General features: G+C 42.3%; 1 protein-coding gene and 1 long non-coding RNA gene across 2 annotated transcripts in view; one reads left to right on the top strand and one right to left on the bottom strand.

Annotated features, from left to right (window-relative positions):
• Nucleotides 1-13293, top strand: part of NUAK1 (NUAK family kinase 1) — a 51710-nt gene extending 38417 nt beyond the window's left edge. The window contains exons 5-7 of the mRNA XM_083400205.1: nucleotides 4837-4956; nucleotides 5309-5441; nucleotides 8929-13293. Coding sequence (XP_083256331.1) covers nucleotides 4837-4956; nucleotides 5309-5441; nucleotides 8929-10073 — 1398 coding nt within the window. The 3' untranslated portion in view covers nucleotides 10074-13293. The remainder of the gene's footprint in view (nucleotides 1-4836; nucleotides 4957-5308; nucleotides 5442-8928) is intronic.
• LOC310658393 overlaps nucleotides 5450-26547 on the bottom strand; it is an 84071-nt gene continuing 62973 nt past the window's right edge. Inside the window, exons 4-8 of the long non-coding RNA XR_014502301.1 lie at nucleotides 22698-23137; nucleotides 21449-21938; nucleotides 21226-21380; nucleotides 19685-20583; nucleotides 5450-6520 (exon numbers count right to left, since the gene is read on the bottom strand). This is a non-coding gene — a long non-coding RNA (uncharacterized lncRNA). The remainder of the gene's footprint in view (nucleotides 6521-19684; nucleotides 20584-21225; nucleotides 21381-21448; nucleotides 21939-22697; nucleotides 23138-26547) is intronic.

A 26547-nucleotide genomic window follows, 5' to 3' on the forward strand; every position in this document is an offset into this window, starting at 1 on the left:
ACAAATAAGCAAACCCTGTAACAAAATAAACTCAAGCAAAGCACATGTCCTTCATTAGGAAATGGCCTTGGAACTCCAGGCACAATGATAGCTTTCAGATTTGCTTTCGGTGATGTCATAACTATGTCAAAAATCCTTAGCGAAAGCATGGGAATGACCTTTTCATGCTTTCTGCCAGGAAAATAAAAATGGCTATAATACAAGATGTGTGATGCTGTTCTGGGAAATTAGTGCTGTTCCCAAGTTTCACCTTCAGCTATTTAAAACTCAAATGGTGCTTAATCATATGATACAAGCATTTCTTATATTGGTACCAAATTTCCCATGGCATGGTTTGAAAAGCAGTGACGTTGGTGACACAAAGCAGATATGGGTTTGGTTGGTGCCTAGATAGGGGGACCACCAGGAAACCCCACATAAACCACCTTGACTTTTGCAGAAGAGAAGATGAGATATAAATAAAGAACAACAATGGAAAGTTCTTCTCTTTACATGCCATACACACTTTAGCCTTGATGCATGTTTATGAACACCTGGTGTATTCTATGCTCCTGACATATAACGTAATTGGGGCATTTATAGTTAACAACACAGTCCTAAGCATGTGCTCGTTTGTCATCTGTGAGATCAGTGAAACATATATAAAAGAACTGATGGTGAAGAAGAAAATTCATACCACTGAACTTGAACTTACTGCTTCTGAAAAGTCATGCTGAGCCCATTACAGTGACAGAATTTGGATCTTCTCAAATGACGCTTCATTTTCTTCTTCTTTCCATCTTCTCATACCGCTGAGGCATGTCTGCTGCGTTTGATATCAAACAAGCTTCCACTATCAGCCTTGATACTGTAGGCTTAGATCTTGCTTTTGTGGTTTCTGTATTAATCGCAGGGACTTTCCCCTCCCTGCTGTTTCACTAAACAATATTTGTTGGCAAGGAAACACATCTGGGATTGTAAATTATTGATGTGCAGTTGAGTAAATCTGGAAGACCTCATTTCCGAAAACATTTGCAAGTGTACATTTCTAGGAGACTAGAAATGCACCGTTTTGCAAGTTAATAGAGCTGCTTTTGTCTTTGTAAAAGATTTAACCCTGATCACTTGTTTTAAATGATCCAGTGATTTTCAAAGCATATTAGAAATGTTTAAGATAGAATGAACCTATCAGTTGAAGCAGATATGTAAATGAAAATGTTTAATATCAAATGAAAATATTTAAAATCAAACTTGCAAGTGGTCCGTGCAAAGGATTTAGTTTTCAGTTTATCTTTTGTGAAGTGGTGGAAAGAGCATGACTTATCACCTTCTCTGGAAATGAGGTTTTCTAGCCCTTTGCAGCTGCTGCTGTTGAGCTTTCACTTGCAGACACACTCCTACACGGCACAATGACATCAGGGTATGTCATTGTTCTTCTATAATTGTAGGAAGTGCCAGCTTACAGGCAAGGGAAGTCCCCACATTACCAGGAACCGGAATACAAATACCTAAACTTTGCAAAATCCTGTGGTATGAATCTCTTCCTAATCTCAATTTCAATAGTGGAAAATGACTGCTGCCTATGTTATGATGCACTTCTACACTTCTTATTAACTTGAAGTCTGCAAGAATTTACCACAGCAAGTTGCCCTTTTTTTTGCTCTAAACAGTTTCCCACAAGTTCTCACAGCACCTTGAAAGTGTTATTTACTATAACATACAATGGGCACTTAGGAAGCTAGCAAGCCCAAGGATGCAAAGGCAAAGGATGATAATCTTTTCCTAAATTAAACAACTGACCAAGTTACCGCCTCTCCTAAATAACCACAGAAGACAAAAATGCAGATTTAATTAAAACAATGGGATGTTGGAAAATGAAAAGGGGGAAGCAAGATAAATGTATCAACCTGGTAAGGAAATCAACAGGGCTCTGACTGTGTGTTTATAAGTATTGTTTTATTTGTTTAGAACCGTGCACTCCATAGACAAATCTTGGGTTTCATGAACATTGTACACGCTTGTCAATAATTCAGCTGTGTTTGCTAGTCTGTGAGTCAATAGAAAAAGATCCAGTTTCTTAGCTGGGGCAAACTGAAGTAAAGGAGCAATGTCAGTTTACACTGAGCCCAAATACTTGAAGGGGGTGCAGGATTCATACTGAATGAGTAAATTTCATCATGTTTTTTGTAAGTAGTGGAAACAGTCATTTCCTCGAAGGTAAGGGAATTCAAAGTCTGGCTTTGCAGCAACCCCTCCCTGTTTGGAAACCTTTTTTGAATTAATACTTTGGCTCCATTTAAGTGCCAGGAACATGAAGGAATCTTGGCTACTATGATTTTTTCCCCATATTGGGGGGGAGGGAAAATGACAGCTCTAATGGGAAAAGCTGATAAACATCAGTCTGTGATTATGGGAGTTGGCCGTGATAGAAACACTGTTTCCTGAATGACTGAATTGAAAACATGGATACCTGTTAGGAGCTGGCTCCCCCCCCCCCCCCAAATGGTATATATTTATATATGCATGTAGATACTCATGCATTTTGTAGACTATGATAGGGGACAGATTGCCCTAAGCAGAGTGTACCATGCAGTATCAGAATTAGCAAGAGCTGTGGCATGCCCTGCAAGTAAAGTCAGTTCTACTGACTACTCCACAATCTCTAATGCTGAAACGATTAAATTTAGATTGACCAAACCACTGTTCTTTAGCTCAAGACTGAATTCCTGCCAGCCAATCAGAGTGATTTGATAAGAAAGTGGAATTTATTTAAGACAATTAACCGCAACCTGAGCCCCAAGAATGCCTTTGCAGACTGCAATTGGACACCAGCTGCTTCTAATGAGATTCTAGGCCAATGAAGGTTTTACAGAACACTGTTTTCCCATAGTTTCCCTCTTACATTTGCCTCTAAAGGATTACTACAATATGAATTGAGATACCAGGTTTGTTTTTAAAGTCCTGTTGCAAATGAACTTGAGATGATACATCACAGATACACCACAAATATAGATGTGACAGCCAACAAACTGATACATAGATGTATAACTGGATTACATACAGTAGATAGTATTTAAAGGTGATGTAAGTCAAAATGGGACACGGGTGGCGCTGTGGGTAAAACCTCAGCACCTAGGACTTGCCGATCGCATGGTCGGCGGTTCGAATCCCCGTGGCGGGGTGCGCTCCCGTCGTTCGGTCCCAGCGCCTGCCAACCTAGCAGTTCGAAAGCACCTCCGGGTGCAAGTAGATAAATAGGGACCGCTTACCAGCGGGAAGGTAAATGGCGTTCCGTGTGCTGCGCTGGCTCGCCAGATGCAGCTTGTCACGCTGGCCACGTGACCCGGAAGTGTCTGCGGACAGCGCTGGCTCCTGGCCTCTAGAGTGAGATGAGCGCACAACCCTAGAGTCTGGCAAGAGTACGGGCAGGGGTACCTTTACCTTTACCTTACTAAGTCAAAATGGCAGTAATGTACACTGCATATAATGGAGCACAGGGCAATGAAGAGTCATAAACCACAGGAGTGAAAAGGGTCTCACTGGCCACCAAGTGCAATTCTCTGCTTTAAAGTAGTACCTTGGCCCATGTAGCCGCCCTCTCCAGATTAGGTAATATCCTGATAATAGCATGCCAACAGCAGGTAATGATTCTCCAGAAATTCCTTCTAGCTTCAGGGAATCATTTCATAAAAAATGCAAGCCACTCAAGCAAATGGGTCAGTCCATCCACATGCTGCAGAAGAAAGGCAACATTCCTTGGGATGATTGGCGAATTGACAAGATAGAGAATTACTTCCTCATCGAAATGTAGGGATCACTTGGATCCTGACTCCTGGGTATGGAACAAAAGCCATGTGCTAATCTTACCCAAGATAAAACAAAATAAAACTGTTCTTTAGTACAAGTCCACCTCATTCAGAAACCAGTCTTGGGCTGTACCAACCTCTGATGACCTAGAGAAGGAAAAAAGACCAAGACCACAAGAAAAGATAAATCGTTTCTAAATGATTAAGGCCTAGAACTTTACATCTTGCAAATAAACTCATGTGAATTCTCATATGCTTTTATCAGGGATGCTTCTGAAATTCTGTTTCTGCTTTCCTGATTTTTCTCCCCAGATACGGAGTTCCATATACTTGGTTGTGTTTTTGAAGTAGAACTGATGCATTAGATAGCCATCATCATTCTGGCTTTTTATTTCTGAATTTTGTACAGCACATCATGAATCCATAGTTTGCTGCATGTCTCTCTTCCACTATTACCAAAGTTCACATATGTATTGTTGAGATACTGTATTTAAAGCGGTATCGAAGTTTTGCATCAGGCTTTTTGGGGGTGGGGGTTTTACCAACACTCGTGTTCATTTTAGACATTCATAAATAGCACAGAAAAGCAAACTTGATGTGACTGATTATATGGGCATGACAAGAATCTTTTGTGTTTTACCAATGCACAGGACCACATGTGCACATCAGTTTTTTTAAAAAAGAAAGAATAATATTGATGCAATTGGATGCACAGTCACATCAACATTGTTTTTCCCAATGTATGTGCAGATTGGTAATGTAGAGTTGGGAAAAGATGCAGGTGAACAGAAGGAACTGAAAACTGTGGGAAACTTGGAATTTATTTTAGAAAATCTCTTAGTTAAAACTGAATTTAGAATAAGTGGAATACAGGGCAGAGCAAATACGTTGAACAATGAGGAGAAAGCTTTTATCAAAGTGAAAAGTGATTAATTAGCCAGGGCCCCAGATTGATAATCAATGCCCAGGTTGGTGTGATCAATAAATCACGCTCCCTATCTTACATTTTGGTAAGTTACACTACAGGACTTGGTTGCATTTGTCTTCACAGATTGCAGACTTTGGACTTTCAAATCTTTATCAGAAAGACAAATTTCTTCAGACTTTCTGTGGAAGCCCACTGTACGCATCTCCAGAAATTGTCAATGGAAGACCCTACCGAGGCCCAGAGGTAAGCAGAATGAGGAAGAAAGGAAGTAAAATGAAAATATTATCACCACATAAGACCCTGCAACAAAACGTTGCAATGTGGTACCTGTCTGGGGCATTTGACTGCTTGGAATTTGATTAAATGATCACAGCCTTGGCCTTGATAAATCAAATAGATTCTTCATCTTTAGCATGAGGAACTGTTAAAATATTGCTTTCATTAGTTTTGCGTACAAACCGTCAGATTTTCTTGTAGCTATGCTGTCATATCTGTAGGATATTAAGCATTGCTGGATGTTCAATGCTTCTTTGAATGTCATAGACTTCAGGTGACCACTTTTCTGTCTGTTATGTTTCTTGTCTCTTTGCTTTAGGTTGACAGCTGGGCTCTCGGTGTACTGCTTTACACCCTCGTTTATGGAACCATGCCCTTTGATGGCTTTGATCACAAAAATCTAATCAGGCAGATCAGCAGCGGAGAATATCGTGAGCCAACACAGCCCTCAGGTATCAAAAAGATCTGGCACAGTGAATTAAAATGATATAATAATGATTTGTTTTACCCATTTTCTAGTCCTTGGTTTATGGAAGTCTTAGGATAATGGTAAGATAAATGACAAAGGGCAGGTGGTTCTCAAATTACTTCCTAATTTCAGCATATATATTTTTTAAAAAGACTGGGAAACGTAGAGGATTCTATGTTAGTAGATTTTATTGCTTTCAGGAAACTTTGCCCCCTTTCTTCAGCTACATCTAAGACAGCAGACAGTCTTTTCGTTTTTGCAAATGGAATTGGTCGGACCAGGTGTAAAATGATACACAGTAGTGATTCATATCAGTCCTGGTAACTTTGCACAGCAGTATACATAAAAAAATACCAAGGAAACGATGAATAGCCCTGGAGGAGCAAATCATTACCCCAAGAATTTGGTCCCATGTCTACCATCAATAACAATAATTGCATGGCTTCTGGAATCCCAGAGCAGGGGAACCTGTGCTCCTCCAGATGTTGAACTTCCCACTCCCAACAGCCCCTGCTAGTGCAGCCAGGGATCTATGGGAGTTTTAGTCAAACATCTGGAGGAACACAGGTTCTCCAGCTTTGTAGTATACAGGAGGTGGCTGATGACACTGCGGCAAATGTAATAATTTTAGACTGACAATTTGATCACAGTGGTAGCCTTTGACTTGATAATCTGCAGTGTTTATCATGGGTTGAATTGAGAGTTGGGCTGAAAAGAGGAGTAAATTGCTTCATTTTTCTGCTGGTTGTAGAATAAAAATCTTCAAGCTTGAGAACGGTGGAGTTTGCTGAGGTTCTTGAAGCAATGAGTTGTGTTCATAAGTTAGCAACAATAAGAATAAACTGGACTCAAGAAACCAGACAGAAACATATTTTATTTAAAGGAGAGCAGGGATCGTTTTGATTATAAGATCAACTATTCTGGATCATGTCAAAGGTCCATCAGGTCCAGCTGCCTGCTTCCCACAGTGTTAAGTGGGTGCAAGCAAAGTAGGGCTTGAGGACAATAATTATTTTCTGTTATTTGTCTCCTTCATATTCAGAGGAAAGATGGCCTTTGAACCTGGAAAAGGAAATATATCTGAGAATTGATTGCTATATGGAACCTTCTAGTTTAGAGGCAGTCTGCCTCTGAATAAGTTGAAGTTAGAGAGGCCAACAAGAGAAAAGGGCTTAATAAATATTCCCCCTCTCCAAGAACTCATTGCATTTCAACAAAAGCTTCCAGAATTCTCCCTTCCCTCCCCACCCATTTCATTTATCATTATCAATACCCATGTATTCCTGCATAAGTGGGTGGTATTCAGTGCTACTCAAAACAGACCCATTGGACTTAATAGACATGGCTATTAGTTCAGAACCAATTAATTTCAGTGGATCTTCTTTTAAGTAGGGTTGAACACAACTCAGAATGTATTGGATTGCTAGTCATTCCATCTGCAAAGAATTTCCCAAGCATTTCTACAGAAGCCTCCAGAATTCTCTCTTCCTCTCCTTGCAAGTCTCCATCCCAAATTGGGGGGGGGGGGAATGCCGTATTTTTCACTCTATAAGACGCACCAGTCCATAAGATGCACCTAGTTTTTAGAGGAGGAAAACAAGTAAAAAATATTCTGAATCCCACAGAAAGCGAAAGCAGTGATCCCTTCTGCTGTTCTGGCTTCTGGGATAGATGCGCTGCCTGCATTCACTCCATAAGATGCACACACATTTCCCCTTACTTTTTAGGAGGGAAAAAGTGAGTCTTATAGAGCAAAAAATATGGTAGGTTCTCAAGATGCCTTGCTCAAGGGAAGCCTGTGGGTCCTGTCCTTTGCCTTGTGATGAAAAAATGAAATAAAATTGACTCGCTCTCTCTCTCTCCTCCTCTCCCCCCTCCATACATACTGATGAAGTATTCAGACTTGAAAGAGCGAACAGCCACTCCAAGAACGCATGGTTCTGATTGGTGTAGCCCCTCACCCACCAGCTTGTTTTTTGTGCCTTGGGGCTTGCTTTGCCTCTCAGAGAGAAAAAACATGACAAAAGGACCTTTAAGAAAGGAAGGCTGGGGGGGACAAAGGCTTTCCTGTTGGTTTCATTTTTTGTTTGTAGGAAATTTAGGTGGGGGCATAGAAAATTTAGTGGTGTGGAGGGGGGCAAGCCTGGTTATAGGCCTGACAGGAATAGCAAAATACTGGGCAAAAGGTTATCAATAGCAGTTTGGAGAGGCAATCAGAAAGGGGTACCCCATTCTAGAAGAGGGGGAAAGTATAAAAGACAAAGGGGAGGTAGATAAAAAAAGGAACAAGAAATATTTGCGTGTGGTGTTCATTTTCTGTTATTTATTACTTATTTATTATGTTACAATTAAATTCTGTTACAATAAACTTTTAGAATAATTTGAACTTTAGAATAATTGGAGGAGAACTCTGGGCTTGAATCTTCAAGCAAACATTGTAGGAAGAATGTTGAGGCTGCATTATAAAATATCTCATGAAATAAAATTCCTATAATATTAATGTCCTCTAGCAAAAGACAGTTTGAGCACTGTAATATTTTGTGTGTTTTGGGCGTTTGGAAGCACACAAATATTGCAGCATGAGACAAGTCCCCCACATGTGGAGGGAAATCTTGTTTTGTGTAAACCCTATACAAATGAAGGTCAGACAGTTTGCATGACATACTTTACCATTTACACCTTTATTATGGGCATAGTGGTGCACAACACATCTACTTGCATGGTTTCTGCATTGGTAGTAGCTCAAAGGAATGGGCAGACCACAGCTCACACAGGATAAAGTTTTGAATATGCCTGAAGATGGCAATAGGAAGATAAGGAAGGCTCTGGCTATCCAGAATATTTGGATAATAGTAAACATTTCTATTACACGAAAAACCTCCTGTCCCATGTGTAGGAAGGTGAACATGGGTGCGCTGAGAATCCGCCATGCACATTAACCTAGTTGTCGCTGAGTTGATAAATCTGTCTTTGGGTTATACCACTTCAGATTTCAGGTGGGGGTTTCTCCATACAAAACAATCCCCCCTATAGAAAACAAAACGTCAAGGAGAAGGATTATAGCTTACCGTTCTCTGTGACATCTAGTTTTCGCTCTGTGTGTTGCTTGTCTGTTTGTTTGGCTGTCTGGATTCATTCATGTGAGCTCTCGCCAGCAGGCTGAAGTGGTGCAGCCCAGACACAGGTTTATCATCTCATTGAGAACTAGGCCATAGTGATTCAATAGCCTGTGTATTTCACAAGACTAACCCTAATATGGAAAGCTACTCAGATCACTAAAGCATAGTGGCAACTTGTATCATGAGTCTTCAGCTAGGGAATATCTGAAGGCAGATAGCTGTCAAAAGAGCTATAACGCTAACCTGTTGCAGTGCTTTGTTGCACTTGTTTCTATGTCATGCTTCCAATTTAGAATTAAAGTTTAAAAAAGTCGTGGTAGAATGGTTGAAATTGGTTTTCTTTTCCTGTAGACGCTCGAGGCCTGATCAGGTGGATGCTGATGGTGAATCCTGAGCGCAGAGCAACTATTGAAGACATAGCCAACCACTGGTGGGTTAACTGGGGCTACAAGAGCAGTGTTTGTGACTGTGATGCCCTGCAAGACTCTGAGTCCCCCCTGCTGTCTCGGTTCATAGATTGGCACCACCGTTCTAGCGGCTTGCAGCCCGAGACTGACACCAAAATGAAGTGCCTTTCCAAACCAAAAGGATCTGAAGTCACACTAGAGAGACAGAGATCCCTGAAAAAATCAAAGAAGGAAAATGACATTGCACAGTCTATCCAGGAAGGAGGAGTTGAAAATGCATGCAAGCCGAACTCCAAGAGGCCAAAAGGCATCTTAAAGAAAAGGAGCAACAGTGAACACCGCTCTCATAGTGCAGGATATATAGAAGGAGTAGTCAATCCGGTATTACCCTCCACTTTTAAAATGGAGCAGGAGTTATGCAGGACAGGGATGTCCAGTAAGAACGTTGTGGAGGGGGAGGTCACGGGTAAATACAGCACTAAGCAGTCTTCCTTAATGCCAAAAAAAGGAATCCTTAAGAAGACGCAGCAAAGAGAATCTGGCTACTACTCATCTCCAGAACGGAGCGAATCTTCAGAACTCTTGGACCGTAATGAGGAAGCAGGAAATAGCGATACGTCCCCAGGCATCATTGAAACACTAAGGATAGAGTCTCACAGTCATTCCTACAGGCGCAAAGGTATTTTAAAACATAATAGCAAGTATTCCACCAGTAGCACGGATTCTGCTTTGATCAGCCCTGACACACCAATGCTGGAAGCCATGGAAGAAGCAGTCCTGCCTGGAGATGGATTATCTCGAAGTTATAGCCGCCCTTCCAGCGTGATTAGTGATGACAGCATCCTGTCCAGTGACTCTTTTGACTTGGTGGATTTGCAAGAGAACAGGCTTAGGATAAGGAGCTGTGTGTCTGCTGAAAACTTCCTCCAGATCCAAGATTTCCAAGGACTTCAAAATCGCTCACGGCCACAGTATCTGAAGCGCTATCGGAATCGGACAGGCGATAGCAGTTTTTCTCTGCTTACAGACATGGATGATGTCACTCAGGTCTACAAGAAAGCTCTGGAGATCTGTAACAAACTTAACTAGCAGAGGGAAGATAGCAGGGCTGGAAGGAAAGGGTTTTGGGTACCTTTATGATGGAGTTGGCCCAGTATCAATTTGTTGACAGTGGTAGCGTTATTGAAGTGATGTTGAGCAGACAGACTGAGCAGAAATACTTAAGTTATGTTGAGGAAAAATTCATCTCATGCTCATTATGCAACCTTATAGCTCATTCAGTCAAAATACTACCTAGTATCCAAAGAAGTTACAATAAAGTATGAAGCAGAAACTCTGGAATCTGGCAGACAGAAAAGGATCATATTGCAGTGGCTGTAAGTTGAAGCTAGACAAAATGTAAACTGGAAAAAGGGTACATATATTTATATTAGAGAAGGTAACTAACCACTGGAAAAGCTATAATGCTAAAAGTAAAACAAAACATTTTTTTTTTAAAAAAAGAAAGTCAACTGTTAAGTATAAGAAATCATTTGCTGGTAGATTTGTCAATATCTATATGCCCTAAGGAATATTCACATGCAGAAGAGGCCTGCCAGCTGCAGGCATAGTTGCCCAACCAATGATTGACACTGCCAGTTATCATTTGATAGTGTCGCCTGCTGAAATGTGATTAGTAATTTGAGTGGAAGTTATTTGAATTCATAGAAAAGTTAGTCTAGGAAGAGATAGCAATGTAGTAAAAGGATGAAGTGTTGGGAGTGAGGAAGATTTCTTCTTCCAAGCAAAAGAATAATATGAAATAAATTCCATCAGGGGCTCTGGAAATTGCATAATCGCTGTAAGGCTACATAAACGCCAAGGAAAGACCAGACAAGCACACTGAGAAGTAGCTACTTGCCAGTAGCCTCTCTACATACCTGTGTGTATGTATGTATGGCTACTGAGAAACTAGAATGAGTAAAACAGTATGCAGGCAAGCTCTAATTCATTGAAGATTTTTCAGCAGCTGTCTGGAAATGAGACAATACAGTCTCCCGATTTAGTCTCCCGATACTAAAGGAACAAGGAATTCTAAGGGGCGGGGGACATGTGTGCATCTATGCAAACTTAGGTGAGCTACAAAGATCAACAAAACTTATGATACCATAAACTGGTAGAATTTTACTTGGATGAATTGAGTCTTGTAGTTATAAACTTCAAAGAGTTTTACAGAATTCCAGAGCCCTTGTCAGTATGTAATACAATGGGGGAATGGTTTATGAGTAGGAAGAAAGTAATAGGAAAGTAGACTTGAGGGATTCAGTTTAAGAATGTGTATGTATTTGGGTTGATGTTTCATAGACAGTGGAGTCAAATCAGAGAAGACAAAAGATTTATTTTCAAAGGGTTTAATTTAAATATTGCAGCTAAAGCAGGGGTAGCTAACTTGTGGCTCTCCAGGTCTTGTTGGACTCTAGTTCCCCTCCGCCCCAGCCAGCATGGTCAGTAATCAAGGGTGATGGGGGTTATCATGGAGGGACACAGATTAGCCACCCTTGAGTTAAAGGCTTCAACTCCCATAAAGGTACCACTTGGGTCTACTGGATTACGTGAATGTAAGCCTCTTTTTAAATAGGCACTATGTGTTTGACAGGCCTGGGCAATTCAGAATAACTTCTGGTCACGGTTATTCCAGTAAGCAGCTCTCAGTTCAAATAGAGTTGCATTACTGTATTAGCTTACAACACCAAATTGTTTGCAGCTTTAAAACAAAAGTCAACATGCACACATAACTACAGGAAATAGTCCAAGATTCTTTTCCTGCGTTTAACCAGTGCCAACTTCAAGACTTTAGCTGAAAGCAGAAACTATCATACTCTACCTTGGGCTCCAAATGTTTCAGGGAACTAGTGCCAAACTGAAGAGATTCCAGAGTAAAAGACAAGAAAATACCTGAGCTGGTGGGAAATGTTTTATATTTCTCATAAGTATGCCTGAACTGCCTATATGTTGTGTAAGAACACTTTCACTTCCCATTCAGATGGGTGAATTATTTAGTTCCAGTTTCCTGAAAAGGTTTCCTAATTCTTCAGAACAGCTGTATCTCTCTACAAGGCAATGAACCAAATTAATTAACCAGTCTTGGTCAAAATGATATCGATTCCTTATAAAATCCATATACCCAGACTTCTAGGCATGAGAATGGAATCTCTTCCCCTGACCCCTGTGGCTGAGTTAGGATTCTCTGTTTACTGTTTGATATATGTCACAGTATGAAGCAAAGGAATATACCTTCTTTGGAATTGCAATTCTAATATTCATGCCATGTGCAATGTGCAACCCACTCCTAAATCATGTTTACTAAGAAGTAAACAAGTCAAGTAATTAAGCATAGAACTGCAGCCTTGGAAGGATGCAGAAGTCTAAAAGATTTGCTGTGCCTTTTTTTGCAGTAATTTGGATAAAACTTTGTATTAGCATGAAGATCATGTTTTAATCCGGGCGTGTAAGCCTTGCTCCCTTGGCAGCTGTAACTGGTCTCAGTTGACCTAATGGAGTTTGATTTCAGTGGAACAATACTGACTTACAGTGCCTGCCCATCTGGCTGAATTAAATGTTTAATTGATGTATGTAGTGAAGAAAAGGGAACTCAACTGCCCCGGAGAGGAACTAAGAATCACCCGTGCATCTGAGCTCTACTTAGCCCACAGGGAGAACTGTGGCCCTCCATATGTTGCTGGATTACAACTCACATCATCCCTTTCCATTGGCCATGCTGTCTGGGGCTGATGGGAGTTGGAGTCCACCAGCATTCAGAGGGCCCTGGGTTCCTCACGTCTGCCCGAGGCTGTTGCCCAGGCCTGCCGTCTTGTGTACAAATGTGAATGATTGACTGATTGCTGCCAAACTGGAAAATGTTCTGTAGGGACTTACTGGCATGTTACCATTCCTAGAAGAAGCAGAACACTTGACTGCACATTGTTATTATTATTAGCGTTGTGTATTTTTTTTTCTTATTTAATTTGGGACTTTTTTTTTGTATTTCAAAGTTGACTTTTTATTTGAATTTGTCTCTTTTAATTTATTGGTCTGAAAGCCATTTCAAAGGTATAATAATATATTTTGGTGTAATTTAATTGGTGCAGCATTATTTTACAGCTCTAGCCAAAATGTTACCTTTAAAATAATAATTTGTTGTTTTTCTTTTGCTCATTGTTTGGTTTTATCTCTATGAGGCAGGGGAAAAAGCTGGATAATCACCCAAAGTGTTTGTATTTTTAATCTGATACTGTCTTTTTTATTAAATAAAAAGTCAATAAAATGTGAATGGTGTTGATTTCCCCGTCCTTTTAAAGAATCTGCTTTGGGGCATCCATTTAATGACTATTTTAAACAGGATTGCAACACTTCCTTACAAAAGGTGCTATGGCATTGAGTCAGAGCTTTTGTCTTCTAGCTATACTGGGAGATGATGTGGATAATTGTTGGAACTTGAATGCTATGAGCATTTTGGCATACTAAAAGATCCAATATTTTCATCTTTATTTAAGGGATATATATCCCATCTTTTGCAGTGAACAGTTCAAAGCAGCTTAGCAAAATGAAATTCTAAACCACCACCAGCAGAGTAAAATAAGAATTAGAATTCTAAAAAAAAAAAAAAACTTCAGAGACTTTCAGTTCCTCATTTGGAGGCAAGCAGTGCTACTAACAAGAGCCAAACTGATTATTTTAGGAGCAACCTTATCTATCCCTTTTGTAGTCAGGGAACATCCTAATATCCTCTGAACAGGCAAAGAAGGAATGATAGTTTGTATTTTCCCTTTTAAAAAGCTGGATGTGAATCCAAATGCTAATTAGGCAAAAGACTGTTCACCATCTGCTGTGATCAGATGTGTCGTGATTTAAGGAATATTGCTTTTAGCTTGCAGATAGGTTGCCTGGGAGAAGACAAAAATATACATGGACCTCCAATTTATTAAATTCATCACAGTCTACTTTGATAGGCCAAGCATTATCAAGTCTTTGATTCCCAGAAGTCATTTTTTGTGCTTGTTCATATATAAAATCCAAATAGAAGAATTTCATCAAAAATGTATTTTGTTTTCTATATTATAAAGAATGATTTGCCAGTAACAGTTTGTTTTTTTAAAGGACTGGAACTACAGAAGTGAAATGCAGTAATTTAAAATAAACCCCCACTTGCCCTACAATTTCAATTCAAACAGGATGGGCTGAGCTTCTGGAAAAGCTTCTAGCTTGGGCTTCACATAAGATACACCACACATTTTTAATACCATTCTCTGGGTTTATACAAAAGTATTTCCAGAGAGTTTACAGTCCAATCCTATGGATGTTTACTCAGAAATGAATCACACATAATTCCATAAGCAATTATAAGTTCCATAAGCGATAAGTTCTATAAGCGATTATAAAATGGCTTTAAATGACTCGTTCCCACATCCGCTTGTCCCTTGCCTAGAAAGCATGGGTCCCAGTGGTCTTTCTGTTTGCTCCACTGCTTCCCCTGGGGAAACCTACTCTTTAGTGCTGAATTGGAGCAAATGACAACCCATGGAAAACGTGATTGCCGTTTGTTTTGATTCAGCAGTAAAGAACGGGTTTCCCAGGGGAAAGCGGTGGGAGTCTGGATGAGCCCTTAGTTTTGAAGTTTGTGATGGGGCATAATGAAGGAGGCAGTTCCACAGCTATGACTGCATAAAGTGACAGCTTAAACTGATAAGGGTGAATGAGCAATCTAGAGCCAATAACCCAGGCATAGGCAAACTCAGCCCTCCAGATGTTTTGGGACTACAGCTCCCATAATCCCTAGCTAACAGGACCAGTGGTCAGGGATGATCGGAGTTGTAGTCCCAAAACATCTGGAGGGCCGAGTTTGCCTATGCCTGCAATAACTCTTTTCAGTTGCTCCCCATAATTCCCTCCACTGAACCCAAAGCTTATCTTACTTGATCCTTGGAACAACCAGGTCATGTAAGTTGGACAGAGCCATAGTAACTATAGTGTAGCATAGGACTATAATTTATGCTACGTGGCTCCCTCAACACCCTGGCTGCTGTGCTACACTGACTCATTTGCATCCCGGTCTTAAGTGTGCTCTCTTAATTTTGGTGAAATTACTTGCCACTAAATATGCTTAGGATTGCAGATTTCATGTCATAAAAGTGACTTGCAAAAAGCATCCAAAATGGGCGCCTCTTCACTTAAGGTGGGTTTCACTGCCTTCAGACAGCTCTGGCATCTGAAAGCTGCATCTGACATCTATTACATTCATTTGAAGTTGCATGGGGCCTTGTAAAACCAACGAGCCTTTCCCTTAGAGGCCCTGTGTCTCTTTTTGGCCACATTCCTCATTTTTAATTTAGGCTTTAATTTAAAGGCAGCCCATTGTGTTTTCTAGCAGCACATACTGCCCTCATCTTAAGGAAGGCACGCAACATCCGTGTGAGTCTCTGGTGACGACAGAAAATTACAGAACGTACATTCAAAAATGCACTCAGTGTATTTTGTGCAGAATGGGATACTGCTTATTAACGCAGCAGGGACTCTGAGCCTCTACAAACCCATAGCTATGTCTGGGAGGGGACAGTGCTTATTAACACAGCAGGAAGACAAGACTTCGCTCTGCTGCCTGCCTAAATGCTGACAAGGGAGGCGGACGAGCATCCGGAAACCTCGTTCTCCTGCATGCAAAAATAGAATCTCCCTGCCACACACATACATTCTTTTTGCAAATGGCAGGAGGCAAAAAGTAATGAAACTCTCTGCTTACAGCAATTGCAGAAAGCCCGGTACAAAGAAAGAGTAAGTTAATCTCAAATTATTGAAAAGACCATGAATTTGGGCTCTGGGGGGGATCAACTCTTGGGACAAAATGGAGGAAGGGAGCTACTGTCACACCGCCTGCTAAACTGGGGGAAGACCGTATTTTACGAAAGAGTGATTTAGAATGACCCTTTGTTTGGCATGCATTTGTTAATGCTGTATAGGCATGAGAAATGAGCAATTTTTATATTGAATTTACATTCAATCCAGTCTAGCTTTTACATACAGTGGTGCCTCGCAAGACGAAAATCCGTTCCGTGAGTCTCTTCGTCTAGCGGTTTTTTCATCTTGCGAAGCAAGCCCATTAGCGGATTAGCGCTATTAGCGGTTTAGCGGCTATTAGCGGCTATTAAAGGCTTAAGGGATTAGCGGATTAGCTGCTAAAAGGCTATTAGCAGCTTAGTGCCTTAGAAAAAGGGGGTAGGGAGCGGGAAAAAACCCCCAGGAATCGCAAGACATTTTCGTCTTGCGAAGCAAGCCCATAGCAAATTCGTCCTGCGAAGCACCTCCAAAACGGAAAACCCTTTCGTCTAGCGGGTTTTCCGTCTTGTGAGGCATTCGTCTTGCGGGGCACCACTGTACTTATTTTCCTGAGAAACTGAAGAAAACAGCAACAAATCTAAGAATTATGTGTCAACACAAGAAGCTGTGTTATACCAAGTCAGACTGTTGGTCCATGCAGCTCAGTATTGGCTACACTGACTTAGCAATGGCTGTCCAGAGTTTCAGACAGAATTCTTTTCCAGTCCTACTGAGAGTTGTGAAGGTCAGGGGAAAATGGGGAAAAAACCCTCCTGTTTTTTAGGGACATGGGTGGTGCTGTGATCTAAACCACTGAGCCTAGGGCTTGCCGATAGGAAGGTCGGTGGTTCGAATCCCCGCGATGGGGTGAGCTCCAGTTGCTCTGTCCCAGTTCATGCCAACCTAGCAGTTTGAAAGCACGTCAAAGTGCAAGTAGATAAATAGGTACCGCTTTATAGCGGGAAGGTAAACGGCGTTCCGTGTGCTGCACTGGTCCTGGCTCGCCAGAGCAGCTTCGTCACGCTGGCCACGTGACCCGGAAGTGTCTCTGGACAGCGCTGGCCCCCGGCCTCTAGAGTGAGATGGGCGCACAACCCTAGAGTCGGACACGACTGGCCCATACGGGCAGGGGTACCTTTACCTTTACCACTCCAGTGGGAAGATAAACGGCGTTTCCGTGCGTTGCTCTGGTTTCGCCAGAAGCAGCTTAGTCATGCTGGCCCAGTGGCGTAGCGTGGGTTGTCAGCACCCGGGGCAAGGCAAGTAATTTGTGCCACCTAACCCGTGGATTTGCGCCCCTAACCTGTGGATTTGCGCCCCCTAACCCTAACCCCCAGATGTTGCGCCCGGTGCAGCTGCCCCCCCTGCACCCCCACGCTATGCCACTGTGCTGGCCACATGACCTGGAAAAACTGTCTGCGGACAAACGTCGGGTCCCTCGGCCAGTAAAGCAAGATGAGAGCCGCAACCCCAGAGTCGTTCACAACTGGACTTAACTGTCAGGGGTCCTTTACCTTTCCCCCCAATTTTTCCAGTCTCTCCTCCCCCACCAGGCCTTGACATCTCTAGCCCTATCTAGAGTTACCAGGGATACCTTTTGCCTGGAAAGCAGTTGCTCTACCACTGAACTACTTTCCTTCCCCATGCAATAGTTTTTATCTATAACTACACTACTAGGGACGCGGGTGGCGCTGTGGGTAAAAGCCTCAGCGCCTAGGGCTTGCCGATCGAAAGGTCGGCGGTTCGAATCCCCGCGGCGGGGTGCGCTCCTGTTGTTCGGTCCCAGCGCCTGCCAACCTAGCAGTTCGAAAGCACTCCCGGGTGCAAGTAGATAAATAGGGACTGCTTACTAGCGGGAAGGTAAACGGCGTTCTGTGTGCTGCGCTGGCTCGCCAGAGCAGCGATGTCACGCTGGCCATGTGACCCGGAAGTGTCTCCAGACAGCGCTGGCTGGGCGGACAACCCTAGAGTCTGTCAAGACTGGTCTGTACGGGCAGGGGTACCTTTACCTTTACCTTACACTACTTCTGTCCTTTCTGCCAACAAATATATGGAAAATTTCACTCTTCACAATTCACAATTCATACAGTAAAAGAGCAGAACTTTGATCCAAAATGGGGACCACAGTTGGTTGATTTAACTCTTGGAATGGTTTTCTATAATGCGATAAATATATCCAAGGTAGGATAGCTGTGTGATGGGAGGGCCTTAGGAAGCTGCTGTATCAGGTCAGAGGGGTCAGCAACCTGGTCCACCATCCCACAGACCATGTGGTGGGCTGGAATATATTTTTTGGGGGGAAATGACCGAATTCCTATGCCCCACAAATAACCCAGAGATGCATTTTAAATAAAAGGACACATTCTACTCATGTAAAAGCACGCTGATTCCCACACCGTCCGTGGGCCGGATTAAGAAGGCAGTTGGGCCACATGCGGCCCCTGGGCCTTAGGTTGCTTACCCCTGGGTCAGACTATGGGTCCATCTCACCTGATATTGTCCATTCTGACTAGCATTGGGTTTCAGGTAGAGGTGTTGAATGGTCTCTTTAAATTTGAAGGTTCATTATTGTTCCACAAGATGTGTATTTCTTTAAGGGCCAGAGCAAATAACATGACCTAGTTTTACAGCTGTGAAGCAATATAGCAGGTGCTGTTAAGTTGTGGTGATTAAGCTGTTGGGTAGAGTATATAAGGAGCAGCAGCTAGCTCTCTCAGTACCCTGGTGGTTGGGTCATGCTCATTGATCTATTTAGTGTAAAAGGAGTTTTTGTTTTTGTTATTAAAACCTAGCTAAAGTTATTTTTGGGACGCGGGTGGCGCTGTGGGTTAAAGCCTCAGCGCCTAGGGCTTGCCGATCGAAAGGTCAGCGGTTCGAATCCCCGTGGCGGGGTGCGCTCCCGTCGTTCGGTCCCAGCGCCTGCCAACCTAGCAGTTCGAAAGCACCCCTGGGTGCAAGTAGATAAATAGGGACCGCTTACTAGCGGGAAGGTAAACGGCGTTTCCGTGTGCGGCTCTGGCTTGCCAGAGCAGCGATGTCACGCTGGCCACGTGACCCGGAAGTGTCTTCGGACAGCGCTGGCCCCCGGCCTCTTTGAGTGAGATGGGCGCACAACCCTAGAGTCTGTCAAGACTGGCCCGTACGGGCAGGGGTACCTTTACCTTTACTAAAGTTATTTTTGCGTTCCTTGTAATGTGTGGTCTCCCCAGCATGCCTTCTGCAATGCAACTAATCTGCAAATAGCCAACAAGAGGTACCTATCAGCTAATCTTGCCACAATGCCTCAGGGTTTCAGTGTAGCATTGCTCAATATGATGCTCCGTCGGGGCTTAAATTGCATTGTGGGGAAATTAAAATGGTAGCTGCCATTGCCCGGAGAAGATAAACAGAGCAACTCCAGGTCTAAACATATGTGACCACCATTTGGGGTCAGCTATTGGCTCTTCTGGAGACCCTTGGTAGCTACCCAACAATGCCAGTCCCTGACACTGAGCCTAGCTGAAGATCTACCAGATTATTATCAGGAACACATAACTGAATTGTGAAATTGGTGACAAATCCATGCAACTAAACAGCGTATGTTTCCAATGGGTATGTGTGCATGTGTGCATTACACTTTTACCACAGACCTACAGTCCTTTTGAAATATGGTGCGCTTTCTCATCCCACACCCCAAAGAAGCTGGGTAGTTTCTGTGTGGGAGGCCACTGAGATTCCTAAGCCATCGCCCACAGAGATGCAATTCCCAGAAGGCAGAATGGTAGGGTGGGTGCCTGTAAATTACCTTGTTGGTTTCTTCCGAGGCAAATATCCTCCCAAAAGAAAGATGGATTGACCAAGATTGTGCTTACCTTAAGTTGATCAGCTTTGCAATGAACACACCCAAGGCTTACATTGTGCAATTACTTTAATTAATGACTAGATTTTGTTCGTTAAATAGTTCAGAGCTGCTCAGTGCATCCCAGTAATTTCCACAAAGCTAGCATTTTGCGAGTTGGGTTGCCTTTTGGTTCCTTCTCTGGAATACCAAAAAAAAAAAAAAGAGAAAGAAAGGAAGAGGCTGTGGTGATTCTTCAATTAGGTCATCCATTGCAAAGGTCACTAAATGTCTTAACCTTTCCCCATAGAAGTATCTACAGCTGCATAGACTTGCATATGAAATAGAAAGCTTTTGTTTGGATCCAGTGGAGCAAAAGCAAACGATTGTTTAAAGGTCATCTCAGTTTGCTTTGGTAGTTGCAGCGGGGTGAATTGGAAGAAGAAAAACCCACCCAACACCCCCTGCCCCACTTTTTTTTTTTAGATGTTATTGCAGACAGTGCTTTCAAAGACAGGCAGAGTTTAGTTTTTTTGGTGGGGATTTTTAACCAGTTATCAAGCAACATTTTCAAAAGTGGCTTCCTAGAGTAGAGACACTCATTAGTGTTTTGGTATCTCGAACAAAAAACGTATTTATATGCATGTGTGCCCTTCCACCTGCCCCTAACCTGGGGATCCCAAATCTCACTGCTTAGCCCCCTCACCCTTTGGATTCTGGCAAACTTTTCTAAATTTCCTATTCCCTCAGCCACACCACCTGCCCCCTGCTGAGCTTTGTGACCTCTTCCTTCCCTTCAATGCCTGTCAGTGAATGCAGCTGAGGCGCTGCTCTCATTCAGTTATCCATGGCTGGCCTCTTGGAGTTTGCTTTGCTGCTGGTGCTGATAAGTTTTCTCTTCCTCATCAGGTATATCCTGTGCCTGTGGAGCATCTGAAATACATAAACAAATGCAGCACCTATTTCCAGCTCTTCTTGAAGTAAAATGGTCACATGCCATTTTCTTCTTTTAAGTTTTAGAAATTTAGTATTAAATATATATCAAATTCAGAATTGCTGGTTACATCCATTAACTCGATTGAGAAAAATTGATTCATCAATTAAAAATCAAGAAAGTATTGTTAACTTGTTGCCTAAAATGGCACCTTACATCTCTGGGAGGTAACCGGATCAATTCAGTCTCCTTTCCTCTCTGTTGGAGGGGGTACTATTTATCATATGTAGTAGACTTGGGATAGAATAGAGGAATTTTGGAATGTAATATTTAGAATATAATATAAGTCTTATAATACAACTAATAGTTCAAAGCTTACCACAGTTAGCTAAGTTGAACATTTCCCATGAGGACCAGAAGGAGATTCTGACTAAACGTATGGAAAAACTTTCAGACAGTAAGAGCTGTTTGACAGTGGAACTGTCTCCCTCAGGAGGCTGTGGACTCTCCTTTCTTGGAGGTTTTTAAGCAGAGGTTAGATGGCCGTCTGTCATGGATGCTTTAGCTGAGATATCTGTGTTGCAGGGGGTTGGACTAGATGACCCTTTGGTCCCTTCCAACTCTAAGATTCTATGATTTACAGCAGGGGTCAGCAACCTTTTCAGCCTTGGGCCAGTCCACTGTCCCTCAGACCATGTGGTGGGCCGGACTATATTTTGAATTTTTTTAAAAAAATGAACGAATTCCTATGCCCCACAAATAATTCAGAGATGCATTTTAAATAAAAGCACACATTCTACTCATGTAAAAACACCAGGCAGGCCCTACAAAGAACCCAGAGATGCATTTTAAATAAAAGAACACATTCTACTCATGTAAAAACTTATTCCCGGACTGTTCGCGGGCCAGATTGAGAAGGCGATTGGGCCGCATCCAGCCCCCGGGCGTTAGGTTGCTTACCTCTGACTTACAGCATAAAGGACTCATAACATTCCTACTGGTAGTGGCCAGACAGCTCCACAGAACTGGAAAAGTTTGGACCATCTTCATCTCACACAGAGGAGGCAAAAGTCTGGACGACAGCCCTGATGGAAAAATTGACTAAACACATAAAGGTGCTAAATAACACCCAGGACTCGGACAATGTTATTGAAATTTAGGATCCATTCACATCCTTTTCTATTGATGACACAGAGAACTGGCATCCACTAGCTATGCACGCCCACCTTGGGAGAAATGTTTCTTTTTCTTAACAAGGATGTGGCAGAAAGGGATAACTACTTCTGTTTATTCTTGCTTATATTAAAACCAATAAAAATTAAAAAAAATTAAAAAAGAGAAAACTCAAATAATGCTGTATACAGTGGTACCTCGGGTTAAGTACTTAATTCGTTCCGGAGGTCTGTTCTTAACCTGAAACTGTTCTTAACCTGAAGCACCACTTTAGCTAATGGGGCCTCCTGCTGCCACCGCGCTGCCAGAGCACAATTTCTGTTCTCATCCTGAAGCAAAGTTCTTAACCTGAGGTAATCATAGAATCATAGAGTTGGAAGAGACCACAAGGGCCATCGAGTCCAACCCCCTGCCAAGCAGGAAACACCATCAGAGCACTCCTGACATACGGTTGTCAAGCCTCTGCTTAAAGACCTCCAAAGAAGGAGACTCCACCACACTCCTTGGCAGCAAATTCCACTGTCGAACAGCTCTTACTGTCAGGAAGTTCTTCCTAATGTTTAGGTGGAATCTTCTTTCTTGTAGTTTGGATCCATTGCTCTGTGTCCGGTTCTCTGGAGCAGCAGAATACAACCTTTCTCCCTCCTCTATGTGACATCCTTTTATATATTTGAACATGGCTATCATATCACCCCTTAACCTCCTCTTCTCCAGGCTAAACATGCCCAGCTCCCTTAGCCGTTCCTCATAAGGCATCGTTTCCAGGCCTTTGACTATTTTGGTTGTCCTCCTCTGGACACGTTCCAGTTTGTCAGTGTCCTTCTTGAACTGTGGTGCCCAGAACTGGACACAGTACTCCAGGTGAGGTCTGACCAGAGCAGAATACAGTATTTCTGGGTTAGCGGAATCTGTGACCTGAAGCGTATGTAACCCAAGGCACCACTGTACATTCACCATGAGACATAATGGGTAAGATGCAATGCCATGCCTACAGATGCAACATGACCTCACCTTCTCTGCCTCTGCAATGTTGTTCCTCCCTTAAGTCTGCTGGCTTAAGGAGAAGCACACTATTTACTGTGAATGTTTGGATGTGCATATGACTGCAGTCCTAACCATGTCTGCTTAGAAGCAAATCCCACTGAATTCAACAAGGTCTACTCACAGATATGTGGGTTGGCATTTCAGCCTAAGTTACGGAGCTAAATCATATTCAGAGAACATACTCATCTGTAATTGCAATGACAGCAGAAGATTGAAGGCCTTCCGCATGGGAGATAAACAGAAGACATGGCACCATAACTGGGATTCTTTGCTTCCTGCACTTGCTGAGTAAGTATGTACTTAATCAACGAATTCCAGAAATGTAGCCGAGTTAGTCTATTACAACAAACACAGAAAAAAAATATTGTGTTACTGTAAAGATTTATCAGATTTATAGCGGCATCAACCTTCCTGGACGAAAGCTGCAGAAACATTTGCCACAATAAATCTGTTAAGTCTGATGCAGCAGGCCTCCCTCCTCTCTCTTTTTGCTATCTACTTAAAGAACGTGCCTAAAATATACTTTTTCTGAACTATCTCTTGTATTGTCAGAAGACCGTGTTGCAGTGGTTAACTTGTTTTAGAAGCCAAACCCACATCATTATATATGGAAGTTGTCAATTCACAGAACCAGTCAGCTTCTATTCTCTTGTAGGTTTGGGTTACTGACATTTGTTCTGTGGCCAAGGCATAATTTCTAGTTGCTTAGGTGCAGCCCTGAAGTCATTTGTTTGAAATTATTCCACATGGTCAACTATGCAATTTTAACAATTTGAGGGAAATGACAATAATAAGATGGATCCTCAGCAATTATGTCTAGATTTCCCTGTCTTGGATGCTTGATGATGCTTGACTTCAGGCCAACACTTTAAGAGACTAGTTCTCCAAAAGGGGCAGAATGTAGGAGAGGTGACAAAAGCTCAAAGGGCATCTGTTCACTTCCAACCTTTGTCAGAGCAAGCGGCTCACTAGGAGCTATCCTTGGTGCTGGAACAAGACCAGCCTTGCCTAGTGGGCTCTAAGACCAGACCAGACAGCTTAGTCTAATATTTCAAAACTGGCTTTGGAGATCAAAACCACTTACGTTTTATTGCATGGTTTTAGATTTTATTGCCATGGTCTAATTTGTATTGTTTGCTACTATTGCAGTCATTAAAAATGTGGGATATAAATAAAGTGAAACCTGGATTGGGCCTGGAAACAAACCAGCAACCACTGAGAAGGCTGCCTCCTGCAGTTCAGTGGTTCACCACATGTGGGCCCTACACACAGATTCCTTCTTAAAGTAGGATAGGCTGAGAGAAAAAGAGTAGCCCGAAGACTTTCCAGGTCCAACAGCTCATTGATGCTCTTTGATTTGGCACCACAGAACAGAAACGTGGAAGCCGGAGATTCTTCCTCACTTTTGTGCTTGATAAGAGATTCCAATTAATTTTGATCTAATGACTGTATACAGGGCAGCAAGAAAAATGGACTTCATCTTGTAACATAAAGCACAACATCTCAACGATGCAAGGTTGTGCTGCTTTTATCTTTTGGCTGGCAACCAGAGGAAGCTGGCTTGAATCACATACCAGACCAATTTTGTTCTCCAAGTAAGAGACTTAGGAATGCATCAAAGGAAACAGAGGTTTCTCTGCTAGTTTCCTCTGAGCAACACTGATTTACCGTAAATCTAAGGCTGAAAGAATGGTGTTCTTAAAAAACAAAAAAGTCTGGAGAACATGTGTCAGTTTCAATCCAGCAGAGAGGAAATACTGGAAGTGTACAAGCCAGTGTAATAATTTAGAATCGATGCTTTCCCGTGTAAATTTTGCTTCCGTCTAATGTTATATTGGAGGGTTTTTTTTGTTTTTAAATAACTTGGGGAGTTTACCATCTTGTATGGAACATAATGTCCCTCCTAAAGGAAGCAGGAATAAGGACTTGTCCAGACAGCAGCTTCCGCACTTGGGGCAGGAGTGCCCAGTGCTTCATTGGGGGGGGGGGAGGAATAGATGCCAGGCATCAAGGCTGCCCAGTGAATGAACTAGAAGTGCTTCCCTAAACCCCTGTTGGCCGTGGATTCTGGCAGAATGGATTTACCAAGTGGTAATTTACCACAATATTCTGATTGTTGTTGTTGTTTAGTCGTTTAGTTGTGTCCGACTCTTCGTGACCCCATAGACCAGAGCATGCCAGGCACTTCTGTCTTCCACTGCCTCCCGCAGTTTGGTCAGACTCATGCTGGTAGTTTCAAGAACACAGTCCAACCATCTCGTCCTCTGTCGTCCCCTTCTTCTTGTGCCCTCAGTCTTTCCCAACATCAGGGTCTTTTCCAGGGAGTCTTCTCTTCTCATGAGGTGGCCAAAGTATTGGAGCCTCAGCTTCAAGATCTGTCCTTCCAGTGAGCACCCAGGGCTGATTTCCTTAAGAATGGATAGGTTTGATCTTCTTGCAGTCCATGGGACTCTCAAGAGTCTCCTCCAGCACCATAATTCAAAAGCATCAATTCTTCAGCGATCAGCCTTCTTTATGGTCCAGCTCTCACTTCCATACATCACCACTGGGAAAACCATAGCTTTAACTTTGTTGGCAAGGCAAGGTGATGTCTCTGCTAATATTCTGATTACCACTTGGTAATTCAGGTATCAGTATGGTACTATCAAGTGATAAGATTTATTATTATTTTTACCTTACTTCTCCATCTGATCTGAAATCCAAGGAAGATACCTTTGCTCACATTTTTGCAAGCAAATTTTCTCAATGTAATTTACTTTTTACATGCTATTTTCACTAATATATTCATTTTAATGCACACTTTCTTCTAACGTACGCTTTTCTGTAAACATTGATCTAATGTATATATCCCATGTTCCACCAATTTCTTCCACAAGAAACTCTGCCCCTGCCCATATTCAAATCTGGACAACCCCATAAGGTTAACTAAGTGTGAGCATATGGATCAAATTGTAACTGATGAGTCGGTAGACACCGTACCCCTCTACTTGCTAAAACTGAACATGGTGTAATTCCTTTCTTTTTATTTATACCTCCGTGTCTGAGTCGATAAAGGCTGCGTAAATAAATGGACTGATCCTTCCTTCCTTCCTTCCTTCCTTCCTTCCTTCCTTCCTTCCTTTATCAGCTCCTCTTTCCAGAAACAGGTTGTGACACAATGAACATCAGTTCTTCAGGATTTTAGCAAAAGCCTGGCTTTTTAGCAAAATGACTATTTTGTTTAGAACATGTTTCAAGAATTATAACTTGCAGCTCAATCTGGGAGTCGGGTTTTGTGTGTGTGTGTGTGTGTGTTTTACATTGGCTTCTCTAAATCAAAAACACAAGTTTCTCTCTGTCTCTCTTTTATATAAAAATGAAGAAATTGCTGGTACGGTCCTCAGGCTTTTACTAGTTAAAGCTTTAAGGGAAAGTGTTTACATGATGTTTGCTTGCTGAATGACTGGGGGTGGGGGGTTGCTTCCTTTTAAACCACAAATTGACTGACAAGAATCCTCTAAATATTGCTGGGAGCTGGGGAGAGGTGGGGAAGGGAGTGAAGGTATAAAATGCTTAAAGAGATTCCTTTATGGCAGTTCTAAGCATGTATGTGTTTGATCCCTGTGTTTCATAACTCCCCTATCACCTTACATGACAGTTTGGAGAGGCATGCTCAACAGAGCCAAGGCAATCAATCCATCCATTTCATTTACCTTTGATTGGCAGAGAAATAAACAGAAACGTATTCTGTCTCCAGCTCACCAAGG

The sequence above is a fragment of the Podarcis tiliguerta genome, assembly GCF_965153285.1.
Source record: "Podarcis tiliguerta genome assembly, chromosome: 10".
Taxonomy (NCBI): domain Eukaryota; kingdom Metazoa; phylum Chordata; class Lepidosauria; order Squamata; family Lacertidae; genus Podarcis; species Podarcis tiliguerta.